Genomic DNA, 26,324 nt, shown 5'->3' on the forward strand with positions numbered 1-26,324 from the left:
ACGAGAGGGGTGCACTCTGCAACATTGTATTTATAGGTTTAATATCCTGAAATCAAGGGGTGCTCACATGCATTTTGGGGGAGCTAGAACATTTGAAATATTCCTACTAGAATTTTGTGAATGCAGTTTTTCTGAATCCGAAATAAAGTTCCCGCATCATGTTGGTTAACTTTATTGAAAGCATGAATCTACATCTAAAAAAAAATCTACACTACTACAGTAGAAAATTTTCATTCTGCTCAATAATACCACATAGACAAAAAAGGTGCTGTACTAGAGGTCATCTGCTTGTGACGGCACCAACCTGGTTACCCCGTTCAACAGCATCACACTGGTAAAACTGACGCTGGTTTAGGTGTCATGGCACAAAGGCAGTTAGTACCACACAAAAAATCTCCAACTTTGCAACACTGTGTAACACTGCAACTTTTCCCTGTGAAACATTCACTTTTAGGGACGCTGGCAAAGAATAAAGAGAAAATAATTTATCCTCTTTTAGCAGGGAAAAATAGTAACAGCCATGAAAAGTTGACAGCACATATAGTATGAAACATTATGTAAGTCTAGTTGTGCTTTGAACTGGCCTCAAGCAAAAGCACAGTAAAACATGCTTAAACAGCGCCCTCTTCTGTCCAAGCAATGCTGTTGTGTGCCACAAAACATACTGGTCGGTATTAGATATTAGATAATATTTTCTATTAAGTTTATTTAGTTTTTATGTTCATATTTTGTGCTTGGTTAAAGTCTAAAGGGGTCGGTTTGACTTTTCTCAAATGTATGGCTTTTCCTGTGAAATACTGAATAATTCTTACCTATTTAGGGTTGTAAAAAGGATTTAAATGAAACAATGCGAGAAGGACAAAATAATAGATAACTAGCTTTCTCATCCGTGTGATTACACTCATGGGAACAAATCTGGTTTCTTCTGGCTTGACTTTAGTTCACACATCCAACTGGGCTCTTACATACCTGCTCAGATAAATCATGTCTGTCACCTTCTTTCAAAACAGAAAGCAAAGGATTTACTACATTCTCCTTTTTCTCATAGTTATGATGTTGGAATAAGGTGAAGACACATCACATACCTGTGTACTCAGCAGGCTTGGTGAGGTCCTTAACCATCTATCATTCGGTGGTGCAGCTGCATCCTCATTCCACCTCACCAGTCCATCGCCACCCTCAGATTGTAAGGCGGGACATAGCCGTGGACAGCCATTGGCCAACTCTTACACACCTCTGGAGGCGCAACTCTTGAGATCTCTCTGTTTTTTTTTACTCCATATTCCATTTTTATATGTATTGGATAAAGGGAAATCAAAATATTGTATCTTAAAAACTTTGAACAATACCACAGTACTGGCCCTTTAACTCTGACGTTTCAGTTTTCCTCCACGTTGGCCGCACATGCGCAGAGAGCCCGTTCACCTGCTGGAAATCAGAAGCGATAGCACAGAGGACTGGATGTCAGGCTAAAGAAAAACAAAATACATCTCCGCCGGATAGTAGTCATCTGCTCGACAGCTGTTTGCTACATCGGCGTGACAAGATGTTTAAAAAACTTAAGCAGAAGATAAACGAGGAGCAGTCACCACAGAGGAATGCGCAGTCACCACAGCAGGCCCAGGTTGGTTGTTGTGTTGCTGGGAGCTAACTAGCTAAGCTAACATCTATTTACACAGCTGAGGTGCTAGCCAAGGAAGATAGCTGTCGTATCGCAGAAGTTATAGTTCATTCTTCTAAACTGATCGTTTAGTAACATCTCATTGACATAACTTAGTAAGATATCAGCTGTTGTTAGTTTGTTTTGTCGGTTGGCCCTTTTGCTTTCTTCTAAACGTTAGCACCATGCTAAGTAACTTAGCTGCCTAAGTTAACTTAGCTGTCATTAGGTGCTGCTAGTAAGGAGAGTTCCAGAAAACTTTACGTTACTGGTATATCTCACTGTTCCTGGTAGAAAAACATCAACAGGCAGCCAACCATGAACTTTATTTGTAGCCAGAAATCTTATAATCGACGTTTATATACCAATATGGGCGTGACTGTTGTATTTTGCTTGCGTGCGCTTCAGCTGTCAACTTCATTTGACACATGCAAATCCTGCCAGTGCCAAATGAATATATGAATATGAAAGGTCAGAGAAACTAGGTTTCAACGTGGAAGTTAAAGTAAATAATCATTGGGAACAATCATTGCTTCATCTTGGGCTTAACGATAGTTTGCAGTGTATGAAAGGGCCGCCTGTCATCACCCTGCTGGTCAGGTTCAACCTGTCCTTATTTGTCATAGCAGTTAGTCCATGTTTTGCATATTTTTAATAGATTTAGCCTCTTAAAAGCTCTGTTGTTTGGTTTTGCTTTTAAATCCAAAATCCACATATCCTTTGTAGGTGGGAAAGGCTACCAATTAGTATTTATGGCCAACCTTTAGTAATTGTGTTCAAGTTGCTTCAAATGTTAAAAAGCCCTTTTCCATAGTGCATGACATTTCTTTGCTTACTTTTTATCAATGGTTTGAGTTGCTCTGTATGTGACCGTGTGTGGAGCAAACTTCAGTTTGTTACGTAAAGTCTGTTTGTGTTTGCAGGTCATGAGACCAATTGTCTTGCTGCAAAATCAGTTTATTAAGCTGGTAGGGTACAATGACAGGAAAAGTTAGATTAGGCAAATAGCAGTATTATAGAGGTCCATGAAATTATTGTATGTAACTAAAAGACTAATTCACAAAACCTTGTCAGAAAAAGAAAGGGGAAAGGGGAATTTGGGGAGAGGGATTCTTTGTTTTTGATACAAATACTGTTTTATTTATTTGAACAGATGGGCAGTGGAGACCGGCGCAGCAGCCACACACCCCCGTCTCCTCATGATGGCACACCCTCTCCCCGTGACAGAGAGGTGAGCGCGGCATCAGCCTGTGATAGATATATGTTTAATATCTGTGAGCTCACACTGCAGCCTGCAGAGATGTCATGTTCTCTCCCCAGCTTCTAATTTTCCAATGCAAAGTAACGTTTTTGTCAGTCCTCAAGAGTCTGTCATGTGTTTTGTTATATTTAATGCTCCCTCAATAACAAACCAGTTCCTTTGTGATGGCTGTGACAAGTGAAAGTAAATCAGTGACCAAGTAGTGCTTTCAGTTTTCAAAGAGTGTAGGCTATTAATTTTCTCAGCTAAAGTTAAGTTGAAATAACCTCAACTCTCTGTCCCAGACTGATCATAATTTGTTAATATAATAATAGATGCATATTATTCCCTGCACTTATTCCCGAAGCACATTTCCTAAATCATAGCTCTTCCATGACTTAAGGCAACAGACAATCTATCACCACCATGCTTCTTATAATATCATAAGAACACATGAGCCGGAACATTGTGATAACTGATGATCTTGTCATACAGGTATGGTCTGTTAAGTTTCACTGTCATTTGACAGCATGTATTATCACATGGGACAATGCAGTCAAAATTTAGATTAAAATCAGATGTTAATCTTTAATAGCATTTGGACAATTATTGTAATGTGGTCTTTTGTTTGAAATCTTTGTAACATAAATTACATGTCAGAGAATATATATATATATACAAGGGCTAATTTGATGACACAAAACTAGTTCTTTTTCTTCATTATGCTGCCCAAAAGAGATTCCCATTTAGAGACATTGGGAAGGACATTTTAATGGTAGAGAGCAGACCATATTTCAGCACGTGTATGAATAATTGATGTATCCTCCTCTCAGTGTTTTTCTTTCTCTGGTGATTTGTTGCAATACCCCCCCCCCCCCCCAGTGGATGTGGGCAAGCTTATGCAAGTCTTCCTTGATTCATTAGACGGACGAGGTAGACCGGCAATGAGGTACTGACCGTGACTGTAAGATTGGTGTTGGAACATATGGTTAATACATCCATTTTAGAGCTTAGATATGGACGTTCACAGTCTGGGCTGTTTGATCTTTAGATAAAAAAACAAAAAAATGACTAGTTCATGACAAGTTTTCTACATTTCAACACTGCAGACCCCAAACTGGAATAGTGACAGTGCCCCCTTTGGTCAGGTTTCTGAACTCTACTTTCTCTCTTATCCCTTGGAAGCACAGATGTGTTGTTGTAACTTGGGCACGCGTGCCCTCAACTCAGAAGCTTCTTATCATCGCAGCATCTTTTTTTCACCTCACAAATCTTTAACACTTTGACATCTCTGAGAGTGTTTATTTGATTATTAGAGGCACAATTAGCCTATTTTTATTAAAATCCCAACTTAAGACTACATACAGAGATGTCAAACTGTTATTCATAACATTAATGCTGATTGAGTGTTTCACTTTCCTGTTTTTCTTATTTTTCTTCCTATCCCATGTAGTCTCTCTCTCCCTCTCTCTCTCTGCTCTCTCTCTCCATCCAACTCAGTCTCTCTCTGCCAGTCTCTTCTGGACAGTCTGGCTATACACTCCCTTCACACTCATGGTGTTGTTTTTCTCATTGCTCTCTGTGTTCCTCTCCTTTCCCCACCTTTCGTCCGGTTACTGCTCTGACGGGGTCAGATGCTGGCCGGGATGATAGCAGAGCCCGCTTTTCTCTCTGAGTATACTATCTTTGCTCTGGACCATTCAAAACGACCCAAAACGGCCCAGGTAGCCAGTGTGGTGAGTTTGTCCTCACTTCCTGTCTGTTCCTCCTCATCTGTCTCCTCTTCCTCCTCCTCCTCCTCCTCTTGCCCTGTTCCTTCCTCCCATCTCCGCGCCTTTGGGGAATCGGTAGAGGACTGTGGCCCAAGTAGGGACAGCTTGTTCCCTGCTTTCTGTCTCCTGTTTCCTTTGGATTTAGCAACAAGAAGGCATCTCATATCTAGGCTAACCCTGCATATAATGGGAGTTATGGTTTACATTGTGGGATAGAAGCTTGTGTGCTTTCTGCTGTATGTTGGTTTATTGCCCTACCTTTCAGTTATTATCTGTCAGAGAATTTGAATATTGCCCCCTTGTCTTTAGGTATCCTTAGTTGCTTGCTTTATAGACCCCCAACACCCTGTTATGTTGCCTGATGGCGTTTGTCCCTTCTCCCGACAAGTCTGTTTATTTGGAGAGTTGATGTTTCCATTTTACAAGCTATGGACAGGCTTTTCAAGCAGTTTAAATGTTAAATTGCTTGTAACTCTTCCAAGTAAACAAACAGACCAGAGTGCCTTCATAGATACCCTTGTGGACCTCAAAAACTAGATGATGTACGCTCATATGTGGAGGCAGTAAGATGACGAGAGGAAAACAACATTTGAAACAACTAAGTATTCATCATTTGTGATACGAACAGATCTTAAATGCATACAGTACATTCATTTTGCTTACATTTTGTATGTCTATATTTGATGTAACGTGTAATGTAAAATGTCTGTTTGATGTAAATAGATATTTGTGTTTTAACTACTAACTAACTCCTCCGTTTAAAGTCTAGTTATTTGCAATTCCTGTAATGTACATCTATTTTATACAATATGAACGTCTTCGACTGGGGTCAGTGGTAACATCTGAATAAGCTTGTCAGTATTTACTGACGCCAGTAAGGGCATACTGGTAAACTGAGTAAATCAGTGTTTGAGTCTTGAACTCTTTTGTCTTGTAGCTAACTGTATTATAGCTAGGCTAAATAGAATTGAATTGAAAATATATAACTGCAGTGTACTCAACAGGTTAGCCTGAAACCATTTCCTCTGTCGATACAACCTCTGTTGTCAATAATAGACGGTAGAGATCAGTGAATTATTGCTGTGCAGTCTGGAGAATTTGAATGTGTTGCCACTACAACTGGCGTCATTATCATCTCTTGTGATGAACCACAAATATCTTAGATCCATCGCGATGTCTTTGTCATGTTCCATCTACATCTTACTAAAATGTTATCAACACAAAATGTTAATTACTCAATCCAGTGATCGTGATCCCATCAAACTATCTCATTCATTTAGTTGATTTTTACATTTGGTGGTACAAACTTGTTTTGCCAGCTGTGTTTGATCAGAGCTCTATTCAGGGAATCTTTCTGTGTGTTTGGTTGGTACTTGATCAAGGTAGAAGTAGTCATAGTTACTATTGTGAGTCACAGGATTTGGGAATCAGAACCACTTTGAATTTAGTCAATCAGGAAGTGGAGTGTTTGGACATGCAGTACTGAAACACAGTAGAGGTATTCAAGTCGTCAAAGGTGACTTGAATGCCTCGACATGGGATTACACACATGGTGGAGTAGTGAAAGAAGTCAGGAAGTATTGTGTACTATATGGAGTTTTTAAATGTGGCCCTTTTATCCCTGTCCATTCACATAAACCTGTGAGAATGAAGTCAGTTTTCTTACAAACTCTGCCTTCATCAATATCATCTTCTTTATGATATCACTTACAGTGAAGTTAGTGCTTCCTTTATATTTATTTAGCTCAGTTGACCCCAACACAAACACACATTCACACACCCATTGAATCAAACAAGTGCCCCTATATGCACTAGAATGAAAATACATTTAATCAGAATCACCATCCCTCACAAAAAAAACCCCAAAGTTAAAAAAAGGAATAAAAAACATTTCCTAACCCACAAAAACAGATCCTGGAAGTGACTCTCATTAAGAACATGTCCACAAGAAACAGGACAGAACTGTTGGATGGTTTGCACAGTAATCCAAAGGAAGGAGTAGCTTGGAGCTGGACGAGGGAGGAGAAAATTTGCTTACTCTGATATGCTTTCAACTAAACAAGTCCACTAAACCAACTAAGCTGCTCAATGTTCACCTACTTCAATTATGACTCTCTTGTGCTCTTGTAATACTGCTGCACATGGCACTACACTACAGATACCAGCTCTCCTACTTGACTTTTAACTGTCTGTTTGTTCTGACCTCATGGCTGTTCTGTAGAGTCTAGTTTTAACCCTTTTTATTTAATGTACAGTAGAGATGCCTTCTTTTATGTATTTAACCCCTCTGTTTTTTCCAAGTTGCATGAGGGTACCCATTGCCCCTGCATTGCTCCCAGCAATACTAATATTGCTCCCTCCAGAGTAATCAGGGAGAGCCACGCTGGGTGTGGATGACTAACTGGCCCAGGACAAGTTCACTAGCACAGTTTTCCTTTCTCTCATAATGTCTTTTTATCTGCAGAGTGCCTCTAAAGGAACAGCAAGGTCTCCCAGAGGTAGCATCAATGGGGATGGAAGTGCGTCTCCTCATGTACGTTTATTACCCAATCTTCTCCTACCTCCTCTTTGGTCTTCAAGTTAATGTTGTAATGCTCATTCTTTGATATGTGTAAAATTAGCGTTTTCCCAATGTCTCAACAGAGAGAGGAGACACAGTCATTTGCCCAGAAACTGCAGTTAAAAGTTCCCTCAATGGAGTCGTTGATTCGTGGTGGTGCCAGTCGGGCAGAAAACCTGTTCCGCTCTCCGTCTAAAGAAAGCCTGGTCCGAAGCTCATCGCGTGACTCCCTGACACCTTTGGGCGAAAACGAGTCCCCAGGGGCCCCCACATATGATCCCCCCTCGGACATTGAGAGTGAGGCCGAGGAGCCACCGGGAAGTGCAGAGTCCCTTTCTAAAGAGCAGTTGGTGCACCGACTGCTCAGAGTGGAGAGGAGCCTGGGGAAGTACAGAGGGAAGTACTCAGAGGTGAGAGTCACACAGAGAATGGCTCCTAGAAGATTCAAATCTGAGTGTATAGTACATTGCTATACAAGAGTATAACTAAATAACTTCTTCCCTTTTTACACACCTCCACTTCTTAACCCTGCAGCTGGTTACTGCGTACCGAACAGTCCAACGAGATAAAGAAAAAACGCAGGTAATTTTCATCTAACTGCAATGTTGGCTAATACTTAATTTTTGATATGATGTGTTTCCCAAGGCGATTCTCATCCAGACAATTTTCTTAAAGAGAGAGAAAAAAAAAATAGTAACCTGAACTGATTAGATGTTGATTTCTGTTCTCCTTCACCTCAGGTCATCCTCAGTCAGAGTCAAGATAAATCTCTCCGCAGGATAGGGGAGCTGCGGGAGGTATGGCTACGTGCTATGAATGTTGTTGTGTCTCAGTTTTTCCTATTTGATTAAAACTTTACGTATGAGTGAATTTATTGAATGATCTCTAGGAACTTCAAATGGACCAGCAGGCCAAGAAACACCTACAGGACGAGTTTGATGCTACGCTAGAGGAAAAAGACCAGATGATCACTGTACTCCAAACACAGGCGAGTACATGGATGGTGGCATGGATATATTTTTTATATGGGGCAAAGTTTGACTTAATGTCGGGCAGAAATGTATTCTTAACCTACACAACGCTTGAAAAATGTTCAAATTTGACTTTGAACAAGCTACACTAACCATAATCACACATTACTATGTTGACTTATACATGGAACCAACTCAATGATATACTGTTAGATTGCCACTGGTACAACGTATAGTCAGTACTCTGAAGTACTTTGAATAAACATGGTTGATTAACAAAGCAATAGAAATTATAAAAAAAAAAACGATGAAGATAATCGTTTCAGAGACATCAAAGACATTCCATAAAGTCATTTTTACTTCAGTGATTAACTAATGAATGTGGCTATCAGAGAGACTAGATTTAATTTAACATTATTCTTTGTTGTGATGTAAATGGTAAATGATCTCACTTATATAGCGCTTTTCAACCTTCACGGTTCCCAAAGCGCTTTACAGCTAAGTCTCATTCACCCATTCACTCACACATTCACACACCAATGGCGACCGAGCTGCCATGCAAGGTGCTGGTCTCCATCGGGAGCAACTTAGGGTTCAGTGTCTTGCTCAAGGACACTTCGACATGACGGGGGCAGCCGGGGATCGAACCCCCAACCCGCTCTAACCAGCTTCACCTCCCGTGCGACAGTGCTAACCACTGCACCACCATGCCGCCCATGTTTTGACTATATATCTATATGTACACTAAAAGTTAAATGTACAAAGTGCAGCATGCATAATAATAATAATGCCAGATTTGGGTCTTAAACCCAAGTAGACAGAGGTTTATTTCACTAACTGTGCTCTTTCTAACAGGTTGCTCTGTTGAAGAAACGAGTCAAGGGTGTCTCTGAAGGAGGTGCTGTGCCACCTGAGGGTGACGTCCCTCAATCTGAGGATGCTTCAGACTCCAGCTCTTCCCCACAAAGTCCTTTGAAGGAGCAAGGAGGAGAGTCTGAAGTCACTGAGGGTAAGCAAACCTTTTGTGTATATTTTTATTTAGGTTAGAAGCAAAACCAAAGCATTAAGTTCTGTATGAGACGTATTTGAGAATAATTTCTATTTTGGTTTAATGATATTTTTTAACCAGTGCATTTTATTTTCTGGGCAGGAGAGGGCAACAGTGATCCAACCAAACTAATGGAGGCTCTGCAGAAGAGAGTGAAGAGGCAGGAAAACCTACTGCAGAAGTGCAAAGAAGTCATGCGTACACACAAGGAGCGGAGCGCCCAGCTGGGCAGTGAGAATGAAACACTGCAGGAGCAGCTGCAGGAGAGACTGCAGGAGTTAGAGAAGATGAAGGTGGCTAACCTTAACAGCAATGATGCTGTAATATTAGGGCATTTTTCATACATTTTAGATAATGTCAATAAGGTAACCAGATATTTCAAAGCAATTTCCTGAAGACAGCCACTCGCTAGAAATTGATATGGCGGTAAACTGTAATTACGATGAGGTTTGATTAAAATGGGACCGAGCTGAGATGCAGTAAATCACTCAACAGTGTGTTTAGGGTCATTAATGTTGTCTTTATGGTCCACTGATAATATGACTCCATTATCTCTGTAACACAGTGGTTTGCTGTGGTTCTCAGAGTCCGAACATCCAAATTCTCTGGCCGAGCTCCAGGACGAGGGTTCATGTCAGTGTGACATGACTGAACCATTGTTTTCATTGATTTCAAAACATTTTGCTCCAGTGGTATGATCGGCTTGTTTAGCTTGTCCATAGCTGCTCAGATGTTTTGCTGCGTCTGATAACACATGTTTGTTGTTACAAAGACACTGTGATAATAGACAGCTTGTCTGTGACTGTATGTTGATTGACTTGCTTTCATTTATTGCCATCATTTTTTTTTGTGTAGAATCTGCACTCTGTTTGGGAAAAGGGCCTTTCCTGTGTCAGGAAAAGCAGAGGTTAACAGGCATTTAGCCCTCTTAAGCAGCACGAATGCATCCTGGAACTGCTGGGCTATGCTGTGCTCATCCCCTGCCTCAGACAAATATCCCATAAAACAGACCATCTGTCTACGGTTCCAGACATTCAGCTCATGGGTTTTTGAATTCCTTTTTACAGTCTGGTTGACAGAATTTTGTGTGCTGTATTGGCTTTTTTTGTATATTCACAAAATTTCACATTTTTTATCAGCAACTGAGAAATACAGTCAGCCCAGCGTTCCCTGCTGTGTAACCACTGGTTACACAGTGGTGGCACAAATACATAGCTACTACATGCCACTGCTGCTAAACTGGGCTGTAATTTGGGTCACTTGTTGGTTTAGCTGGGCTTGTGTACACTCTCTGGTTATTTGGCTTGTGGGTGAGGCATCCTGGGTGGTGCAAAAGACATCTGCTTATCTGGCCAAAGCATAAAAATGATCAAAAATCAGAAATGGCCCTGTGTAAAGTGGGATATATTTTGTTGTACTGTCAGTTGGACATATGTGACATTCTCGTTTGTAATTCAGTCAAATGTTTTCTGTTTATAGGAACTGCACACAACAGAAAAGACTAAGTTGATCACTCAGCTGCGTGATGCCAAGAACCTCATTGAACAGCTGGAGCAGGACAAGGTGGTTGTGTAGCTTTAGGCTTTAGTCACATCTTGATTGAAGGTGTATTTGAAAACTAGACATGTTTTTTTACCCTGCCACTGAGTAAGTAAGTCAACACCTTGAAGCCCCATGTTGTTTCTGTTAAACTTTGACCCCAGCTCTGCAGGACAGATAGCAGCTCATGAGGTCTCTGTGAGGAATGCTGAAAGCACTAAAAGTCAAAAACAATTGCAGACGCAGGGCTTGAGTTAGGGTGTAAAATATAGAGATGGTGCTTATCGAATCAACATAAATTTCAGTGGCAATTCATTTGCTCAGACAGTACAGTTACACGGTTGATATTCTTTCATGGGTTGCTGGCTTTTAGGGAATGGTCATTGCTGAGACAAAGCGCCAGATGCATGAGACACTGGAAATGAAAGAAGAGGAGGTTGCACAGCTACGCTCCAGGCTCCAGCAGGCTACTGTCCAGAAAGAAGAATTACAGGAACAGAAAGAAAAGGCTGAGAAATCAGGTGAGTGGAATCAACTTCTGTAAGTGTACAGGAAAAATGTCTTTTCTGGATATCTCAGTGATGTATTTTTTTGTTTTGTTTTCAAAGCATTTGAAGAACTTGAACGGGCACTGGGTGTAGCTCAGAGGGCAGAGGAGGCCCGAAAACAGCTGCAGGTTCAGCTGGAGGAGCAAGTGAAAGAAGTTGAAAGGGCCAGTGAGGAGGAGAGGAAGAGTCTGCAGCAGGAGCTCACACGAGTCAAACAGGAGGTTGTCACCATCATGAAGGTCAGGAAGTGACTGCTGCTGAACGCTCTGCATTTATTTTCATTTGAAGAAGTCATTAGTACATTAACATTACATGACATATTACAGTCACGTTATAGAAGCTAAGCAGTAACCTGGACTTGCCAATTGAAGTGTTCGTATCAGGAATGATTATAGGAAACTGCAAACTCTTGTTAACAATATTGCCAATGTAAACTTTTTTATTCAGTTTTGATGCACTTTGTTAATATTTATATTAATATATGTATGTCGTGTTGTAAAGTGTCTTTGAGAACACAGTTAAAGCACTATATAAATCAGGTTTGTTATTATTATTATTATTATTAATATTATTAGAAATCATCGGAGGAAACGGTGGCCAATATGGAAAAACTCCACAGTGAAACTTTGACTGCTAAAGAAGAGGAGATGAGTGCCAAAATCAACAAAGCTGTGGTATGTGCCAAATGTTTTCATCCTTGTAAACTCACAACATAATCAAGTAAATCAGATGAAAAACAGTCACTTCTAAATGTTTGATTTGACACGCTTGTGCTGCTTGTGTATTTAGGAGAAATGCAAAGAGGAGTTTGCACAGTTGGGCAAGGAGCGAGAACAGCAGGCTTCTCTGGCTCTGGAGGATGTGGAGTTACAGAAGACGGCTCTGAGGACAGAAGCTGATAACAGGGTTAAAGAGATACAGTTGGAGCTGGAAGCTGCAAGAACTGTGAGTTGTTGTTGTTTTTTTGTAAATGATATTGTTACAATATTGGACCTGTTCATTTTGGCTGACTGAATCCCTTGAGGCTGAAATCATTGTTAATGTCCATGTTAACTGATGAACAAGAGTGCTTATGTATTTATTTATGTGGCAAGATCTAAGCTCTACAGGAACTCACGCATGTACTGTACACTACTGTACTCCTGTAATTGCAGTGTGTTGCAAAGTAAAATGGGTAGATATAAGTGTTGTAATAGTGTCTAAATTATTAACTGTAGTTACTTTATAGAATAATCTAACAACCTACATGTATGTCATTGCAGAGAACATTGGAGCTGGAAAGCTGTCTGGAGAAGATCTCACAAGATGGACCAAGTCTGTCTCATGAACTTTCCAGTCAGTTGAATGAGCTGAAGGATAAACACAAAGAGCAAATCTCTGCATTAGAGGAAAAGCACCAGGAGCAGCTGGAAAAGCACAAAGGAGCCCTGACCCAGCAGCATAATGCTGCTCTTGAGGAGCTCAAGGAAAAACACAGAGTTGAAGTGGAGACCCTTCTTAAAGATAAAGAACTGCAATTCCAAGCACATGTTGAAGACATGAACCAGAAAACTTTAGAGAAGCTGGATGCAAAGCAGGCAGAGCTAGAAGCAGTTTCTGCTGAGCTTTCTGAGGCTTTGAAGAGTCAACAGCTTCTGGAGGAGAAGTTGGTGGCAGCTGAAGATGCTCATAGTTTGGCTCAACAGGAACATGAGAAGAGGTTTCAAGGTCAGGTGGCAAAGCACAATGTAGAGCTTGAAAATATCAAACAGAACCACGAGCAGTCACTTGGAGGTATGGAGAAGACTCTAAAGGAGGAAGTTAACGCGTTGAAGATTGTTCTGAGGGAAAAGGAAAAGGAAATTGAAGAACACATCCTAAGAGAAAAAACACTACAAGAGGAATCACAAGAATTAAATGTCATGGTTAAGGAATTGGAGGAGCTACAGCAACGTTTATCACAATCCCAACTAGAAAATGGTACTCTAAAGGAATCTAATGCACAGTTCAGTAAGCTCTCAGAGGATCTTGATCAGTGTAAGAAGGATTTGACAGATTTGGAGCATCAGTTGGAAATAGCAAAGACTGATTGTCAACAGAAAGAGAAGTCTGTTCAAGAACTAGAGCACCAATTACAGCAGAGCAGAAATGAGCTCTCAGAACAGGAGAAGTCATTTACTGCTGAACTGAACACCAAGCAGGAAGAACACACACGCCTCCAGAAACAGCTGGATGATGAAAAAGCTGCCCATGAGAAGAAGATGAAAAACACTACAACTGAGTTTGAAGCTAAGCTGAAGACACAGGAAACAAAAATGGAAAAGTTTAAACAGAAGGCCAAAGACATGCACGAGAGTTTTAAGAGAAAGCTTCAGCAGAATGAAGAAAACATGAAGAAGGAACTTGCAAAGAAGGAGACAGAGCTTCAGCAGAAAGAGCAACAAGTTCAAGAGAAAATTGTAGAGATGGCCCAAAAAAGTTCCCAAGGCCTCAGCAGTGCAATGTCAGAGCTGCTGGTCAACCATAAGGAAGAACTGGAGAAGCTACATGACACCCATAAGAATGGAATTGAGGAGCTGGAGCATCGTTGGCAGGAGAAGTTACTACAGCAGGAGGAAGAATTAATGGAGAAACACTCACTCATATTACTGGAGAAGGCTCAGGAACTGGAGGAAATTTCTCAGCAACTTAGCAGAGGCAAAGAGGAGAGCGAGCAAGTGTTGTGTGAAATAAAAGATTTAAAGGAAGACCTGGCGATTCGAGAGACCACCGTGCAGAAGCTGCAGGAAGAGCTTAACGAAGCAGCAGTTAAACTTGAGAGTTTGTCTCAGGGTGAAGCGTTACTCAAAGAGCAAACGGAGTCGGTGGAGAGGAACCTTAACCAGGCTCTGAACGAGAGAAACTCCCTCCAAGACGAGCTCAACACAACAAAGGAAGAGAACAGAGAGAAGTTAAAGACCATGTCAGATAAATTGGAGGAAACGGAAAAGCAGCTTAAAGCACTGGAAGGTTCTAGATGTAAGGAAAGTGAGGACTTGCAGAATAAATTTGAGGAAACTGCCATTCAGCTACAAGCCAAGGAAGCAGAGTTCCAGCAGCAATTCATGATGATCAGAAACCAAATGGAGCATTGCTGTAAGGAGGTTCAGTCTAAAGTGGAGTGGGGATCTAATGAGCTCTGTCAAAGAGTTGAATGTAGGTTGAAAGAGCTGAAAGATAGACTGCTCTGTAGTCAGAAGAAGGTAGGGCACCTCAAAGACATTATCCTTACTAAAATAGATAGAATTTGCACTTTAGAGGAGAATCTCCGCCAGCAGACGGAGGAGAATAAGAATCTATGCATTTCATTAGAACAGATGACTGCTCAGGTAAATGCTCATACGGAGCATATCAAAGCCTTAACTGATGAGAAGGAGAATCATTCTCAGTCTGTCAGTGAGAAAGTTCAGAAAATTGAGGAGCTGAGTGAAGCAAACAGAATCATAACAGAAAGTGTGAAAGCAAACGAGTCGCTTATCATTAACTTGGAAAACATCATCAGCGACTTGAAAAATCAGCTTGCCAGTAGCATAAAAGAAAAGGAGGAAGCCATAAATCAGCTGAAGCAGCAGTATAAAGAGGAGAGACAACAAATGGAGGAGACCATCGAGAGATTAGAGCAGGAGAGAAAGTCTGCTTTAGAGCAGGCGGATGCACTCAGGAACAGTCTGTCTGAGTATAAGAACAAGGCAGAGACAAAGTTCACCCAGAATGACAACGCTATTACGTCTCTACAGAGCAGGCTCGACGAGCTGGAGCGCGAAATCTCTCAAAAGAACGACACTCTGCAAAGGCTGACAGCAAGTATTGACAATCAGTCCATCAGCAAGTCTGAGATGGACCAGGTGCTGAGCGAGAAGGAGCAGAAGGTCAGTGGACTTACCCTGGAGCTGGAGAGTTGCATCAGTCGCCTTGGTGAGCTTCAGGAGCAGTTGGCCTTAAAGACAAAAGAGTGCGAACAACTCACAGCTGACCTCAAACAGCAGCACAGCATCAGCGAGGATGAAAAGAGAGAGTTGGTGGAGCAGCTACAGCAGACCCAGATGCAGTGCACTCAGAACGGTAATTTGGAGCAGGAGATGGTAGAAAAACTGCGCTCCCTGGAGGAGGACAACCAAAAGTGTAAACACAAGCTTGAAAGTCAAAGGGAGGAATTTGAAAAGATGAAAGATGAGATTATCGAGAGCAAAGAGGAGAGTCTGAAGGCATCTGAAGAGAAGTTGTCTGCAGAGAGTGCTAGGAAAGTGTCAGAGCTGAAGAAGAAAGCTGAGCAGAAAATCGGGCAGATTAAGAAACAGCTGACCTCGCAGCTCGAGGAAAAAGAGCAGATGATCAAGACTCTTCAGACCAGCCTGGAGGAAATCAAGAGCAGTGAAGCATCCGGCAAACAACACACAGAGACATTAGAAGAGAAAACAAAAACGCTTGAGGAAGCTCTTGTCAAGTTTAAGGAAGCGCAGGAACAACAACTTGAACAGATTCTGAGTAATGAGAGGCTTGAGAAAGAAAAGTCTTTGGAGGAATTGAAAAACGTGTATGAAGAGAAGCTGTCCTCGCTTCAGAGAGATGCAGCACAACAAGGGGAGCTCCAAGAAACGCTACAAGAAATCGAGGCAAAGCTAAAAAAGGCAGAAGAGCAGAACGGAAACCTTCTTGCAGAAATAAATCGGCTGAAAGAAGAAGTATGTGAGAAAGCTGCCCAGCTCGATCAACATCAGGCAACCATTAAGCAGGTCCAAAGTCCATCAGAGCCTGAGGCGGAGATGAAGGTGGAACGTAGCAGCGTGCAGCAAAGCATGATGGAAAACCACTCTACGATGCAAGAAGTGGACGGCAATTCTCTAGAGTCTCTCAAGAACAATCTGAGTCAGGTGAAGAACGAGAAAGAGAAAATCCACAAGGACTTTGCTAGGCTACAGAAAGACATCCGATTACTGAGGAAGGAGCACGAGCAGGACCTAGAATACATGAAGAAAGAGTTGTTAGACGAGAATGAGAAAAAGCTGAAGTAAGTTAATGATGTCAAGTTGATAATAATCATTTATACACATGCTTGTGGTCTCCATACTAATTTAATACATTTCCTTTACTATCTGTTCTCATAGAGTGGAGATGGAAGATGTGGAAATGAAGCACAATTCTACTATCAAACAGTTAATGAGGGAGTTCAACACTCAGATGGCTTTGAAGGAGAGAGAGCTTGATACAGCAGTGAAGGAGGCCATTGGTGAGGCAGAAGAAAATAATTCTCCATTCATCAAATTAAACTTGACGAGATTTATAGCTGTGACGTAAAAACATGGCCAATGAGTGATTTAAATAATTCTACTAATGTTTTAGGCACAAAGACAACTGTGTTAAAGTGGAAAATCAAAGTAAATGTGATTGACTGTCATGTACAATAGAAGAATAATAGAACAGGCAGAATAACTACATGGAAACATTATGCTTTTTTTAAAATCTCGACACTGGGTGGAACGAAATTAAGGGATCATTGCGATTGGAAACAGTGCGTCTGAATTGCCATCTCTCCTTGTTTCCTTCCTGGTTAAATCATGTTACATGCCAGATGGGATGTGACTGAGTGGTTTGGAATATGAATTTGGTTATGTGCTAACTCTGGCGTCTTTCCCTCTCCTCAACACAGCGAAGGCCCAGAGTGTTGAAGCAGAGCTCATCAGCAGCCATCGCGAAGAAGCCAGTCAGCTGAGGAAGCTGATTGCCCAGAAGGAGGATGATTTGCACAGAACTGTTCAGAAGTATGAACAGGTATTACAGGTACTGTAAATAGATGAAGCTTGAAAACATTTTTTTCCTGGATGAGATGCCACAGTACAGTTTTACCACAGAAAGGAGAATAACCCCACCCACCATTTGGAAGCTAACACTGTTCTTCTCTTAGTCTAAAGCAGTGTTTCCCAACCTTTTTTACATCCCCACATCCCCGGCAGATGAACTCAAGTACCCCTTCATTGACACTAACCATCATTTTCACCCATTACATTGTTTGAGTGTTATAGCAAACTTAATATGTAGATATATATCTATCTATATATATATATATATATATATATATATATATATTTTTTTTTTTTTTATCAAATCATGGATTCTACTTCTCTGCAGTTTTTCCACATATCCTCTGGCAACCCCCTCCCTGGGGGAACCACTGGTCTGAAAATCTTGACTGACTCATCAATGAACGCCTGCTGAAGGATATATATTCAGAGCTCGGTCAAATATAAAATTGTCTTCTTTGCTGTCTCCAGACATAATTAAGGGTGGGAGGTCTGAAATAAGGCAGTGCCTCGACTTGAGTGATTTGGCCGACATACTTGAGTTGTGATGCTGAGATGAAACATAGGAAATGACTCACTTATGTTCTTTTTCTTTTTGTTGCCAGAGTCGAGAGGAGGAGATGGGAGACAGAGTGTGGCAGGTCCAGAAAGAACTGGAGGACTTGCAAGGAAGGAGCCCTGGAGCCACTTCTGAGGTACATACATTGCTGACCCACTATTCAACTGTGACTGGTGTCACAACTGGTTGACGCATTTTTTCCATTTACACAGATGTTGAAATTCATACCTACAGCTATTATTATACGAGACTGGAGGTTTAGATTAAGTTGATATGGTGGTTCTGTTGAAATCGTAAGTCACTTCACAATGGCTGCATGAAATCACTTCTCTTCAGCTCCCTCCTCCTCCTCCTCTGGGGAAAGGCTGGAGTCTGATGGAAGCATTACTAGTTTTGAATGACAGCTTAATCCAGACGCATTTTTGTGTCAGTGCCACGAGGCCCTTTCAGGTACCATATTATTTGAAAGTTCATGTCCAGGTTAACAGACTTCGCAGTTATCGGTTATCTTTCCCTTTGTCTCACTTCGTAATTGAAGGATTCCGTCTAAGAGCTCAGGGACAATTTGCTTACATACTTTGCTCTGATCAGCCTCTCGCTGCAGTCGTGTGGCTGCCCTCCAAAGTGCGCCGGATCCTGTGAAGCTCGTCTGAATCACTCAGGAATGTTCTCCTCGGGAAACAGAGATTGTGAGGCGGCAGCGAGCCTCAATCCCTGTTCTCAATTATCGTCATACGAGGTGATTCTAGGCCTTAGATTTATACTACAGCAATACTTGCATGCAAGATGTGAGTACTGGAAAGGGGCCAGATAGGACTAAAGTACTCCAGGGAGATGTTTTACCCAGGTGTTGAGGTGCCATGAGACCCCTGCACCGATTCTTCTACCTTTTACGCTGTGTCCAGATGCACACAAACACAAAGAATTACGCTGCTCTCTCTGCGTTTTTCCCTGGTGAGGTAATAACTTTATGGGTGGATTGTATGGGTTTAAGCTCAGGGAGGCCTTTCCTTTCTACGGGCCTCACAGACCATTCTTCATTTAGACAGTGGGTCAGTGTGTCTCTCCATAGAGACAGCAGACCAACACTCTTTCAGAAGTACGAGTCCAGTTTTGTCTGTCTGTGACAACTACACTGTGTTTGTCGACAATTAGAGCTAAACTGAACAGTTTATTCAGTTACTACACATGTATCTTTTCTTTATTCTGTTCTAACATAATGTCTTCCTTCTTAATCTTCCTTCTTCTTTTTTATTTGGTCACAGATGAGGGCAGAAGAACTACAGGTATGTTAGCTGGTGATAGGCACATTGCATTACTTGCTCCACCATAAACCTTCCAGCTCTCACTGACATCAATGTCCGGTCCCCTCTCTACCTCAGGCTCAGGTGGCCGAGAAGACGACTTTGCTGAGCGAGGCTCGGCTGAAGGAGCAGGGCTTTGTTGAGAGAGTGAGTGTCGGGCACCGGTGCGTGCTCTTCTCGGGGACAAGTGAACAGCAAATCCCATGCAGTGTATTCCCAGGGTCCTGTGGCCTGCAGCGAGGGGAGCTACTGCTCTCCTGCTGCAACAACTTAATTACACAGCACATCTGTTTACATTTGGTTTAACCCTATAAACAATCAGAGCAACGCCTCCCACGGTTTTTCTCACACACATCGTCATCTTCACAAACATCCCCCAAGGATGATCAACAAAATGCTGTCCCATGCAACAATTAGGCTAATGCATGTAATTAACCCACTGTGGTCAAAGAGCCTTTTCTATATTATTAATGTGTGCGTGCCTGTGTGTTTCACCACGGTAGATTCACTCGCTTGAGGACAAGATTAAATGCTTCCACCGAAAGACTGTTGTAACTCATCTCGGGAGCACATTCAAAGGTAATGTTTAACACCATGAATCACTTAGTTCTGCTTCTTGAGCCAATTTCCTTTTAGATCAGCACAACATCTCCATGCACTGTACAAGATCATGGGAAACTATAACATAAACTTTACCCAACTTATTTTATTGAAGAGGAATTTTAACTCATAAATGTATATATTGTTAACATGAATTTAACAGTTATTGTCCCAAGAGCGTAGCATCTCAGAGTTGGTGTTTTGACACACTACCTGAGTAAGTGTGTGATGGTGTGTGGGTGTGCGGTCTGGTTTAACTATGCTTTTGAGGACATTTTGGCCAACTAAGCGTGATTTTAGGCTTTCTGGTTAAGACTAAAGCTGGGGTTGTAATTAGGGTTTGGTTAAGCTTAGAGTAAGGGTTAGGGTTAGACCGTTGTGGTTAAGGTCAGGGTAGGCCTCTAGATACTGACTGCAAGTCAATGCAGTATCCTCAAGTATATCATAAACTGAACATGCTGTGTGTGACAGAGTGAGAGTGTGTGGGGCGATGGGGGAGATTGAGTGAATTCTACCCTCCTCTTAGACCTTCCCTGCTGGTGTAATAAAGAGAATCTGCTGTCAGAAGGGGGGCGGTGAAGAAGCCATCCTTGGATTTAATGTGTTTTGCAGATTGCGGTCTTAGCAGTTCCCACACAGGACCCCTCACCATACAGACTTTTACTTCTTTCACTTCACATACTATATCCAATCTGACAGCTACTCTGTCTTGTGATTGGACAACAGTACTTACGAGTGAAAGTGTCTTCCAGTCATTATGAATCTGTTGATCCTACTTAAATCTGTGGTTTCAGGTAGACGGCGCTTGATATCAGGTTTCATGTCTGTAACTCCCTGATTGGCAGGATGGTAGGCTCAGCTGGGGCAACATGGGGTCAGCAGGACAAAGGCTGTGGGATTTATTGGTGACCCATTACTTCATGCTAGAGATCAAAGAGTTGTTTGCACTTCCCCGTCACCTTTTTCCTGTCCTCCAATCGCACTGTCTCACATGCAGAGACGTTTGGTGTCGTCTGAATGATTATTCCAGATAAGAAGAGAGCAAGTGGGTGTTGTTCCGTATTAAAGACCTGGTGGGGATATGTCAGTGGTAGAAGCAGTAGTGTAAGTGTTACCAGCCCTGTCCATGCTTTAACACGGTTTCCCATTCATAGTTTTTAGAGGGATAATGGTGTAATAGCTTCAGGCAGAGAATTAAAACGTCCATTCTTTGACTTTTACGGTATTAAAGTGCTCATGCTGAGCCTCGCCATTCTTTCCTGGGCTTATAGTTGGTGCTTATACCTGTGCAGAAAGTGGTTCTGTATATGGTTGCTAGCACAGACCTGAAGCTCTGGGCTGATTTTGTTTTTTGTTTTTTGTTAAGTGTCAGAATTCAGCTGGAGTAATTGACAGTGACAGACATTGTTGTCTTAATTTAAAACCAGACAAGAAGAATAAACACTGTACATTTGCAATGTTTGTGCATCCTGATTTAGATCTTATAGCAATATATTCATTTTTTATCTGTTTAATGTATTAACCTATTAGTCTTTTGAGATGCATTATCTCTTTTAAAAACACTGCACTTAATTTATAGCCTTCACATATAGCACATATGACCTACAAGTTTGACTACTTAAAATCGTTGCTGCATCTTATTTGAATATGACAGTTGATTATTACAGTCTTACTCAAATGCCTGTTGTTTGCTTGTTTTTACAGATCCTGGATTCAACAGCACTGATGCACTCTCAGAAGCCACTGAGATGGAGTACCTGAGGAAGGTGTTGTTTGAATACATGATGGGACGGGAAACAAAAGTATGCTTCTTTTATTCTTACATTATTATACACAAAAGACATGGATTGCTTTTCTCCATCTTGATAAATTGTTAGTTGACTTTGAAAACACCAGAGACAGTGATGGAAATAAGTCCAGGACTTTGTTGGTCTACACATGACAGAGTCTGATATGTTGTATTTTGTAATACATTACAATGTCGTTAAGAAATGAAACCAAACAATTAAAAACCACCAAATTCAAAGAATAACTGATGATATCGGACAGTCAGTCCATCCCCTTTTTTTTTTTTTTGAGCTGGGTCCCCAATTACCTCCATCTGCCATGAGACCATTTAGGACACCGTATAAAAGTCATGTAGTGTCCAGTCTTGTTGGGTGAAATTAACAGTGATTTCCCTAATTAACAGTGCTGTTGACATGGTCCTAAAGTCAGCAGGACTTTCCCAGCTCCTCCGCAAACTGTTAGTCTTTATGGCAACATGGCAGACCTCCCCTGTGTGGAGGATGTCCCCTGGGCTGCCTGCTAGCACATACATCTTGCATGACGCAGATTTGCCATTTAAAGACATGCTGGCCTTGTTTAGTGTTAGTTGAGCGGTTAGGTTTCCTACACAGCAGCCCTGTTTCTGATTAGCCCATGTGTTTATGGGGAAATGCATGCACCCTGGCAGATAGGCCTGGAGTTGATCTTTTTTGGGGGGGGTGTTGTTGGACCAAATTGTTTCTCAGAAGCTTGATTTGATTGGATCAAATCATCATGGTGTCAAAGGTAGGGAGTTAGTGTATCTGGTGTTTGTGAAAGGGATATTAAAAACTTGTACTAGCGACATAGATGACACATGAAGAACACAAGGAAATGTTTGACACTGAGCACCAAAATATGTATGTTGAAGAAGTTCAGGGCTTCTTTTTTTACATTTCTTTTAAAATGTATTAATTTATTTGCTCCTCATCCGCAGACGATGGCCAAAGTGATTACTTCCATGCTCAAGTTTCCTCCAGAGCAAGCGCAAAAGGTTTTGGACAAAGAAGACTCAAAATCGACTGTAAGCATCTGTTTACCTGCTGAGGATACTTTCATGAGCTCACTCACTAAAGTCACTCCCAGTCCTCTTGCAGTTAAAAACACATGGCTACAATTCCTCGTTGATAAGTGCATGATTAATTGGACTCATTTATCATTTTTGTCCCTCCACAGCCTTGGTTGTTGAGTGTCTGAATGATTCGGGTACTTTCGGATGAAAATCTGCTGCTACTGCTGCTGAAGGGGAAGACTGCCGTGGATTTGATCAAGCCCTTCTCTCTGCAATTCTTGTCATTTTGTGTGTATGTGTGTGTGGGTGTGTTTGTATGTGTGTTTGAGCACAAACTGGGGCATAAGAGTGTGTGTGTGTGCGCAGTATGTGTGAATATATCTAAAGGTATGAGGGAATTAGACAATATGCCAGAAACACAAATCTTCCATGAATCCAGTTTTAAGTTTGTTAATTTATATGTTTTAGATTTAAGTTGAATTGTTTCCTTTTAATTTTAGAATGTGTTTATACAGATTGGCTTGTGCAATAAATTATATCATTATCACGTATTGATGCTGACAGGTCAGTTGATTTATAGGTTTCTGTGTTGTGCTGTTGTCTGAATCACTTCCTGTGTAAAACTGTAAACGACCCTTTAACTGTGCACTCGCACCACATTAAGATATATACTGGCCTCTGGACCTTGTTTGTTTAACACAGCTTTTCTATGCTTTATATATTGTCACCGACACTGACATAGAAACACAAAAACTGTAAATTCTACTCTGATGATTAAAACTGTGCTATAGGCCACTATATGACTTGCTATACATTTTCAGACTAACAGATTAAATCTTATTTACAGAACACCCTTTGTCACTCCTTTATCCTTATTATCATACAGTATCGGACGTGTTAAATCCAATAGCTTATCTCATTACCTGGTTTTAAATTGTTTCGCCCGTCTAACAGACGATAAAGTATGATAACATCCTGTTGGACTAGACGTGTGGAATGCAGACATCACAACAAATTTAAAGATCCTGTTGGTAGTTGGTCACATACTTAAGCAAGAGTAACCTTTGTTTGACCTTTTATTTCTGTCCTCCACAACAAAAATGCAGTGTTCCATACATACCGTACCTGTATTAGACTATGGAAACTCTCATTTAATGAGAATCAGAATAAACTTTATTGGTCACGTATGATGACACATACAAGGAATTTGACTGGTTCTCTGTTGCTCTCACCATACTTTAACTCGGTGCAGAAAACAAATTTACAGGGGGATACAAATACAGATGTACTGTATAATTACACAAATACTGTGTAAGTAAGTGTAAACATACAAAAGTGTGTGTCTGATACGGTTTTCCACCCAAAAAATCAATGAACAAGTAAAACAAATTTTTAAAATTACGTCAGAATCTATGAATATGCAAATATAATTAAGTATGTTGGACCAGTTATTGGTTCTGATGTCACAAAATCATGCTTGTCCGTCTTAAACTCAGAGCTCAGGTGAGTTCAGACAGACTACATTCAACAGAATATCTTTATAGTGTCAAACTCTGCACAGTGAAGCTCAGACATCCAGGTGAATTAACAATAAGCGAAACACATTAGAGTGTGTGTGTGTGGGGGGGGGCTTAAAACAGAGTGCAGAGATCACATTTACTGTGCAGGAGGATATATATACAGACATACAGCTAAACAGCTGTAACACGATGGTTCCAAACCAAGTGTTGGGACCCCCATTTGACGATTGGAGGGTTGCCAGAGGAGCAAGAAAAGCAGAAAAAGCACATTTCTGCTACTCAATATTATGCTTATTTTCAGTCTCTCCTTTAGTATTTGCTTTTTTATTGTAAATCTTAATTTTTAAACAAGGAAATTAAAATCAGTCTTTGGTTACAACGACTGGTGGACATGATGGTGATGATGACGGGGGTTGCAAGTAGACTTTGTTTAGGGGGGACACAAGCCAAAAGTTATTGGAACCACTTTTATAATAATATAGTGATATATAATATAGTGAGACGATTTGTCCCAAGAAACCACATCAGAGGGGTCTCTTGAGTGGGTTTGTAAAATGTAGCTCTTTTTATAAAGCTTTGCATTCATGACAACGGTGCACTCTTATCATTGTCTAATTGTGCTGAGATATGGCGCTCCGCCTCATTTGAACTCTCTCAGATCTTGAATGAGTATAAATCAGCAAACTGCTCATTAAAACTGAAGCTTTTCTTAAGATATGAACATGAGGACGTGACCGCGTTCACTGGGAGTGGAGGACGTTAGGCGGCAGCAGTGCGCCCTCCTCCCTCACTTTAGGTGAGCGGAGCCCCCGAAGCCCACGGGTGAAATGTGATGCTTTGCGCCTCGAAACCATCCGCGTCTCTCCATGACCGCGTTACCCGTGTCAGAGGAGCGGAATGAAAACACACGTTCCGGTTTCACCTTTCACATTAAAACCCCCTCCGACTGTCAAGAGATGCACCAGGCCACTCAAGCCACAGCGGTGCTTTTATTTTGAGTAAACCCCTCTCGCATTTCCGGTCGTATCCCGGCTGCTTGTTGTTAACATGACACGACTGACCGCATTTATCTCCGCGACAGGGAGCCTGCGAGCAACAACTTTCTCAGATTGACACAGAATGGAGAGAAGCTGACGCACCGTTATTTACCGGACCGTTAACTTTCCTCCTCGAGCCTTTTCCTCACGCCACCACCGCCTGCATGCTGCGCCAGACCAGGGACAAACTCAGTGAAAGATAGTTTTGTAACAGTTTGACCACTGAGGAGCTGACAATTCCTCCTTATTGTTTTTTCCTCCCTTCTTCTTCCTTTTGGACACGTTCACCGCGTTATTACGCATGATGCGCAAAGGGATGGCTCCTCTTCGGAGACAAAACACGGGATTACAAAATGTTTTTTATGTCTGTCTCTCTATTTCAGTGGCTTGTTCTTACAATGTAGACTTAGAACATCCTTTGGTGTTCCGCGGACCAAATTCTAGTTTTTTTGGCTATTCTGTGCTGGAGCATTATCATGACAACACACGCTGGTGAGTCCCATCTTGCACTGTTCCTGGAAATGCAGTTCTTTTCTGTCAATGGTGCGATCAATTTGTACTTTTGAAGCAACTGTTGAAGTGTCTCCAGAGCTCAGGCTTCATCCGCACCCAATAAATGCACAACAATAATGGGTAATATTCATGAAAAGCCATTTCTGTTTGTACTGTTACTTTTTCTGCTGGCTACAGATTTTCTTTTTTTGAATTCAAAGGTTTCAGTGACGCAGAATACAGACGCTGTAATATGTTTGGCTGCCCTCTCCTCATGTCTGCAGGGTGATAGTAGGGGCTCCGCGGGCAAACTCTACCTACAGCAGCTCAGTGCACTCTCCCGGAGCTGTGTATAAGTGTCGAGTTCACAGCAACCCAGAGCGCCGCTGCACAGAGATGGATCTGGGAAGAGGTCGGTCACCACACGCACCCACGCACGCACACAACACACTCATCTCACGTAAAAGTTCACTATCTGGTGCTACGGTCCACACTCACACACACTCACACACACGCTGGGCTTTCCTGCAGCTTTTTCTTGTCCACTCTTTTGCATAAACTCCCCCAAGCATCTGTTTTGTTTTACCAGAATAAAGCAGCCTACACTACTCTTAACAGTGCTGCAGTTGTTCTTTTAGTACTGAACCTGTTATATGGGGACATGCAAAAGACAAGAGGGTTCTGTGTGCAGAGGTCCATAAATGTTTTGATAAATATGATTTATACCCCAGCTAATATTTTCCAAGCATGTGAGCCAAAAAGTTGAGCTTCAAGCCCCCCCCCCCCCCCCCCCCCCAAAAAAAAAAAACTGTTCTTGTGGTCAAGAGAGCCGGGGTGTGC

General features: G+C 41.6%; 2 protein-coding genes across 2 annotated transcripts in view; both read left to right on the plus strand.

Annotated features, from left to right (window-relative positions):
• The first annotated feature begins 1,515 nt into the window (after nt 1-1,515).
• golga4 (golgin A4) lies at nt 1,516-23,284 on the plus strand. The gene is made up of 24 exons (XM_070915530.1): nt 1,516-1,624; nt 2,814-2,891; nt 7,137-7,205; nt 7,316-7,642; nt 7,767-7,814; nt 7,973-8,029; nt 8,122-8,220; nt 9,059-9,212; nt 9,354-9,544; nt 10,731-10,814; nt 11,164-11,311; nt 11,399-11,577; nt 11,914-12,012; nt 12,128-12,283; nt 12,601-16,364; nt 16,462-16,583; nt 17,004-17,134; nt 17,760-17,849; nt 18,979-18,999; nt 19,096-19,164; nt 19,521-19,596; nt 21,322-21,419; nt 22,361-22,447; nt 22,600-23,284. The coding sequence occupies exons 1-24, from the start codon at nt 1,547-1,549 to the stop codon at nt 22,618-22,620; spliced, it is 6,246 nt and encodes a 2,081-aa protein (XP_070771631.1). The 5' UTR covers nt 1,516-1,546; the 3' UTR covers nt 22,621-23,284.
• A 2,009-nt stretch (nt 23,285-25,293) lies between these two features.
• itga9 (integrin, alpha 9) overlaps nt 25,294-26,324 on the plus strand; it is a 43,965-nt gene continuing 42,934 nt past the window's right edge. The window contains exons 1-2 of the mRNA XM_070915531.1: nt 25,294-25,484; nt 25,769-25,896. Of these exons, the coding sequence (XP_070771632.1) occupies nt 25,294-25,484; nt 25,769-25,896 (319 nt within the window). The remainder of the gene's footprint in view (nt 25,485-25,768; nt 25,897-26,324) is intronic.

The sequence above is a fragment of the Enoplosus armatus genome, chromosome 12 (assembly GCF_043641665.1).
Source record: "Enoplosus armatus isolate fEnoArm2 chromosome 12, fEnoArm2.hap1, whole genome shotgun sequence".
In the NCBI taxonomy this organism is placed as follows: Eukaryota; Metazoa; Chordata; class Actinopteri; order Centrarchiformes; family Enoplosidae; genus Enoplosus; species Enoplosus armatus.